The sequence below is a fragment of the Chaetura pelagica genome, unplaced genomic scaffold (assembly GCF_000747805.2).
Source record: "Chaetura pelagica isolate M959 unplaced genomic scaffold, ChaPel_1.0 scaffold3, whole genome shotgun sequence".
NCBI lineage: Eukaryota > Metazoa > Chordata > Aves > Apodiformes > Apodidae > Chaetura > Chaetura pelagica.
Window position 1 is genome coordinate 14,755,387 of NW_009952974.1, and position 6,317 is coordinate 14,761,703.

General features: G+C 39.1%; 1 protein-coding gene across 1 annotated transcript in view; it reads right to left on the reverse strand.

Moving 5' to 3' along the window:
• Positions 1-6,317, reverse strand: part of TTN (titin) — a 248,597-nt gene that overhangs the window by 196,923 nt on the left and 45,357 nt on the right. Inside the window, exon 44 of the mRNA XM_009996323.1 lies at positions 5-136. Within this exon, the coding sequence (XP_009994625.1) occupies positions 5-136 (132 nt within the window). The remainder of the gene's footprint in view (positions 1-4; positions 137-6,317) is intronic.

Consider the following 6,317-nt stretch of genomic DNA (forward strand, 5'->3'; position numbering starts at 1 on the left):
ATTCCTGCTTTGCTGGAATAAACTGGTTTTTCAGGCTCTAATTCAAGTGTTTTCTCTCTATCAGGCAACTGAAGGCCGCTGCTGTAGCCTTTACTTCTTCCTTCCTCAGAAGGCCCAGTAAGAGAGCTAGCAATGTCTGCATGGAAAAAAATTGTTTAATTTTACCAGGATGTTTAAGAGAATACTTCTATATAGTAATAAACAGTGTTAGCACAACTACTTTTGTATAAATAGAGGATTTCTAATACTGTATAGCAGTTAACAATCAACATGAGTTCCTTTTGCTTCTAAATACACACCTGGCAAAACCAGCAGGGCATACTGGGCTGTCAGGTTACTTACGAAATTCCCATCTGGATTAGCATGGGTGTCTCTTTAAACCTGACATCACAGTACGGCTTAGGCATATACACCAGGGTGTACAGTGTAAGTAACACTCAAGCAATATTGGTGCATTTCACAAATATAATTAAATTATATCATACCTATTTGTGTGTACACTTCTACAAACAATTACAGCAGAGCAGTGCTAAAGCCCTAATTTAGTTCAAAGTACCAAGAAAAAGCAGAATCGCAGAATTAGGATTGGAAAAATAACACAAACTTTTAAGCACACAGTCTTTCTTATGATGCAGTTAGTTCATCTCTTTTGATTTTGTATTTTATCTAATACACTAAGATATTACCTCTCTCATCAGTTTTTTTCTGCTCTTGTCATTAGACCCCTATGCTTGCAACACCATTATTAACAACGAGTTTTCATCCTTGATATAATGTCATTGATTTAAATCTTTTAAACCCCTCCCTGTCACAATATTGCATATTAAAGCTCCCAAAATACCAGAGAAAAAGAGAACAGAACAGTTAAAAGGTTTTACTTCCATTTCTGAATGTAGACATTTGTGTGTTGAGCCAAGTTGTTCTAATGGTGATTTAAAAATGAGAGGAAGCAGACATCAAGAACATGTGATTCTCTGCAGACAACACTAGAAACAACAATGAAAACTGAGACTCTCAGGAATGGAAAAAGCCATCAATAAAAAGCACAGCACAAACAAAACAAAACAAAAAAGGAGATCAAATCCTGCTGTCCTCACTGAGTCAAATTTGCTGAGTTAATGTCTACAGTATTTGATGGTGGAAAGAGTTGTTAAAGAAGAACAAAAGAAATGTGAGTGGATAAATGCCTCTAGGCACTCTTATGGTGAAGCTTGATAAGTCTCTCAATTATATTGTCCTAAATTCAAAAATTTTTTGTGAGATAATAATTTATGTTGCACTCCAATAAAAACTATACAGAAGAACAGAATATGCTATACTCAGTTCTTTCTCATTGGTTTTAGCAATTATTAATTTTGCCACAAATAGCATAACATACATGACATAGCACAGTGCATACAGTGATTAACTTTAACTACAGAGAAGAGATGTTTAGGTAAAAAAAAAAATAATAAAAAAAACCTTGAGCATTACCTACCAGCCCTGTTAAAACCATAGGACAGTTTTCTCAGGAATACAATGTGCTAGCAAATTTGAAAATTGGTGGTGAGTTGGGCCCATAATAAAGTACCAAAATTGCAGAATGGAACCTATGCTAATATGTGTAAGAATGCTTTATATATGAGTGTGGCAAAAATTAATGCACTGTTGTGTGTTCCTGGATATTTTTGTCAGAAAAACTATACAGATATTTTTTCCATATTTTAGGTATGTCTGTGAAATGAGTAAAGTACAGGAAGCAATGGACTTAAATAATTTACATATTTATTTCAGAAATTAACCGTACATGTTAACATTCAATACACATCAATGACAAACAAACATATTCACCTTTTTGAGATATTTGGTTTGTAGAAATGAAGACACCATTAGACCTGACAGAAACTGTGAGTTTTGTGATTCCTATGAAAGTACAACATTTTGACCAGAGATGGTCAATCATGGCTCTAAGCTATAACAGTTTTCCTAGAGTTAGTTTATCCAAAACTACAATTACTTCAGATTTATATCATTCTAGCTTAGGTGAGACTTTGTCTCTCCATAAGCACATGATAATTGTCCTGGCTAATGTATGAAACTTAAAACAAGACTTAACCTTACATAAACCACAAACACTAATATACAGGTAGAAATAGAGATGCTGGGCCATATATGTTTCAGATGCAAACATGAACTTGGACCTGTTTAGCTTATGGCTTCAAAAACAAATTGTGGGCCTGTTTCTACTAAAAATTTCAGTTCCTTTATGTGCAAATTGAACATTTGTCATCATTGCTTAGGACCTAACTAAAGGGCCTCTGACCTCTTTGGCTTTGGACCTAAAAGCCCCCTCATATCACAACTGATGTATTAGACAATTCATGCCAACTTCACTAGGGACCTCTGCTGCCTAATGAATCACTTAGTGGCACACAGCTACACAAGGAATGGATTAAGGACACATTATGAAGCAATTCTTTCCCAGCACAACATCGGGTCAGACACTCATGCTTCGCTTTCCTACTACCATTACCTATGAGAAATCACAATTATTATCTGCCTTTTAACAACCTACAAATGTTAAATGTTTTTCATGGTGTCAGCACTGGGAAGAAACTTAAGTGACACATTGGTACTAGCCACTAACTACTCCAGTCATTTACCCTATGTCATTACAACTTGCCACTCCTGACTTTACATTGCCATTGGACAACACCACTGGGCAAGGTGAATCTTTTGATAAAAAATTACTATCCACGGTTAGTATGGGATAGTGTTAAAGATTATTGAGCTTTTGGGGCATGCTGATCTCATTGTGAGGACACATGAAACTCAGAAAGAAGAATAAACATGAACATAACAATGCATTATAGCAATAGTTCTTTTATGCTACAAATCACCATGCTCCTTAAAGCAGTTTTCAGGACAACTGAAAGTATGTTTTAAATGAGAGGAAGAAGCTTATGAATAGGTAATCAAAGCAAAAATAATTTTGCTTAGGGTTACTGAACTCGAGGTTTCACCTTGGCATATGGATAGCCAAAAAGATGGCACATGCCTTAGAGAGCTAAGCATTAATGAATAACTTTCATACTTCTAACATATATTCTTAATCAATTTATCATTGTTCATGTAAAATAGATTTAGTTCTGATTTAATTATGTCAGCTACTTCTGATTTCTCCCCCTAAATATTAACAATATTTTAAATAAAAAAAAAAATATACATAGATTGAGGAGATTAATGTAAAAATCTCTTCTCTGAGAAAATGCCACAGATAACAATTTAATGTATTCTACTTTCTGGTCATCTTGACACATAGCACACTTAACTGTTACTAATTTAAAAAAAAATAAAAATAAAAAAAAAAGAAAAATGGGGAAAAAGGAATATGTAGAGATTTAGTTCTAATGTGAAACAAGAATACTGCATAGAAACCTCTCATTTTTTACTACTATGTATTTTTTATTAATTACATTGGAACATGGGGACAACCAAAATAATTTTAACAAATTTACAGGTACATAATTTATTTATTATGTTCCCTCTTCTTTCCCTTTAGCTTCTAAAGATACAGTACAAAATATGTTTTCAAGTTTACTACTTGCTAATAGAGAAAAAACATCCTGTCCAGTCTCTGCTAATGCAAACTTTCATTTTCTTCCCATTGTGTTGCTTTTCTTTACAACAGCATAATGCCATTGACTTAGAAAAAAAAGCCATTTAGTTCCAAGAGTCAGTAGAATGAGGCCACAGATGTAAGGATCTGGCAGTCATAGAAACTGTAAACAAAGGTTTCAGTCCGTGAGGCTCACATTTTGATACAATGTTATGAGAAGGGGGAATATAAATTTTTATGCGTTCTTTCACAGAACTATATCCAAACTAAATGGCAACCCTAAGTTATTATTCCATACCTTTAGGTTACAAGGAAAATATGCTTTCTACATTTTCAAGTGACTTCTAGCCTACATAAAACAATAATAATTACACTGTTACAGACAAAGAGGAATATGTACACTATACAATTAAAAAAAAAAAGTCCTACACTTAAATTACCATTACAAGAATGAGTAAGGAGCTTTCAAGAAGCCTGAAATATATCTTGGTGCAGAAAGGGTACACAAGACCTATGCACAGATTAAATCTCACTTAAGTTCCCCACTAAAGGCAAGTTTAAGTGAGACAGAAATATGCCCACATAGAGTGACTTTCATCCCTAAAGAGATGAAGAACAATGCCCCTAAAGTGAGTGCTGCATTTTTACCTGCAGTGAACAACAGCATAAAAATATTTAGTGTTTTAAAAGAAACTCTGAAATAAATGATGGAAATTTAGTATAATGTTAATACAGCACAAGTCTCAGCAGTTCCTGCCCTGTTAGTAGCTATACATTTGTACTGCCCACTGTCACTTTGCATCACGTTTTTGATCATAAGGCTATGAGAGCCCCCCTGCTCTTCCTGTGCATAGTACCTGTCCCCTTCCAACAACACCTCATCCTTGTACCAGCGGACACTTGGGTAGGGGGAACCAGTCACAAGACACTGGAAGCATGCTGAGGCACCCACAAATGTACTGTAGTCAGAAATGACCCTCAGAAATCTAGGAGGGGCTTCTGTGATATGAAACTCAAAGCTGCAGCTCTCCGAGTCCTCTGCCCTAAATTCAACCTGTTCCTCCTGGGATGGCTCTGCAAACACGTCAAAATTCACATTTACACACTTCTCCCCTTCCACTTCCTGCTCTTCTTGAGTCACTGCAAGCAGTCGGATTGCTTTCTCTGAGTCGTCTATGTGTGGCTCAAACTCAAACTCCAGCTCTATTTCTGACTGGTCACCCAAGCTCACAGTCTTATTCAAAAGCAATTCACACTTCTGGGCTCTGTGTGGTTCACTGCACATGACTATCTCACCGCTTGCCTTAGCACTTGCTCCCTGCTGAGCCATGACTATAAGGGAGCCTTTGCACATTGCTTCTCCCAGCTTATTGATTGCCTGACAGTGATACCAGCCACCATCAGAAGGACCTACATTTTGGACCTTCAGACTGTGAAGTCCTTCCTTCTGACTCACAACATACTTCCCTCTGGCAGATGTCACACAGGTGTCACCTCTGAACCACCGCACAACTGGGACAGGCGTACCTGTTACCACACACTCAAACACTGCCTCCAAGCCTTCTGTCACTGTGACATCTGTCAAGGGCACAGCAAAGCGGGGAGGCATTTCAGTTACTTGAAAAGCAATTTTTACATCCTCATTCTCTTCTGCACCCAGCCCTGCAGCTTGCTCCAACAAGGCAAGTGGAAGGACATCGAGGGAAACCACCATGCTCTTCTTATCTGGGCTAAACTCAGGGCTGGTTATGATTTTGACCTGCTTTTCAAACTCCTTCACCTCATTTTCATCCAACTCCACTTCCAGGAGGATTTCTTGCGGTGAAGGTGACCTTGAAGATGTGTTTTGCTCCATATCAAAGTGGATAACATGCTGGTGGGTGACAGGGGGAGGCAATGCTAGTGACCGTCCATCTTCAGACAAAACTTCCACCTGTGCAATACTTTTAGCTTCTCCAACAATGTTCACTGCATGGCACAGATAATCTCCTCCATCAGCTTTCTGGATATTAGTGATCTGCAGCACACATTTCTCACCATCCTTCTCTATCCGCACTCTCTCATTCAGCTCCAGCAGAGATTTATTATGGTACCACTTCACATCTGGCTTGGGAACACCCATCACCTCAGCCACAAAGCTTAGAGTGCTGCCCTCATACAGCCTCAATCCACTCAAGGCCTTGAGAAATGCAGGTGGCATCTGTCTGCCTGATGGCTCCAGGGCTTCACAGGGGGTCCTAAATATCTCAGCCTGTGGCTGGTCTGGAGGCTGTTGCCTTCTTTCAGAGAGGGGAAGCATGGCTAGGGCATCCATATATTCCCCAGTGGGTGTCCGGTAGCGCTCTGGCGGTGTGCTGTCCCCTGATGCAGAGTAGGGTCCCTCGAAGGGTGTGAAGTAGTGGTCCAAGGGTGTGTTGCATTTTGAACCTTCAGAGGGTGTGGAGTAGCGCTCAGGTGGTGTGCTGTATCCTGAACCCTCAGACGGTGTGGAGTAGTGCTCAGGTGGTGTGCTGTGTCCTGTACCCTCAGAGGGTGTGGAGTAGCGCTCAGGCGTGCTGAGCGGTGTGTGGTAGGATGCTGATGAAGCAGTTTCAAAAATCTCCACTGAGGAGGGAGGTGTGTAGAAGCGGTCTGAATCAAGCGACTCTTCTCCACTCCCACTCTCCAGCTCTATAGACATTTCTGACTCAGGAGAGAAGGGCAGGATGAGTTCCTGCTG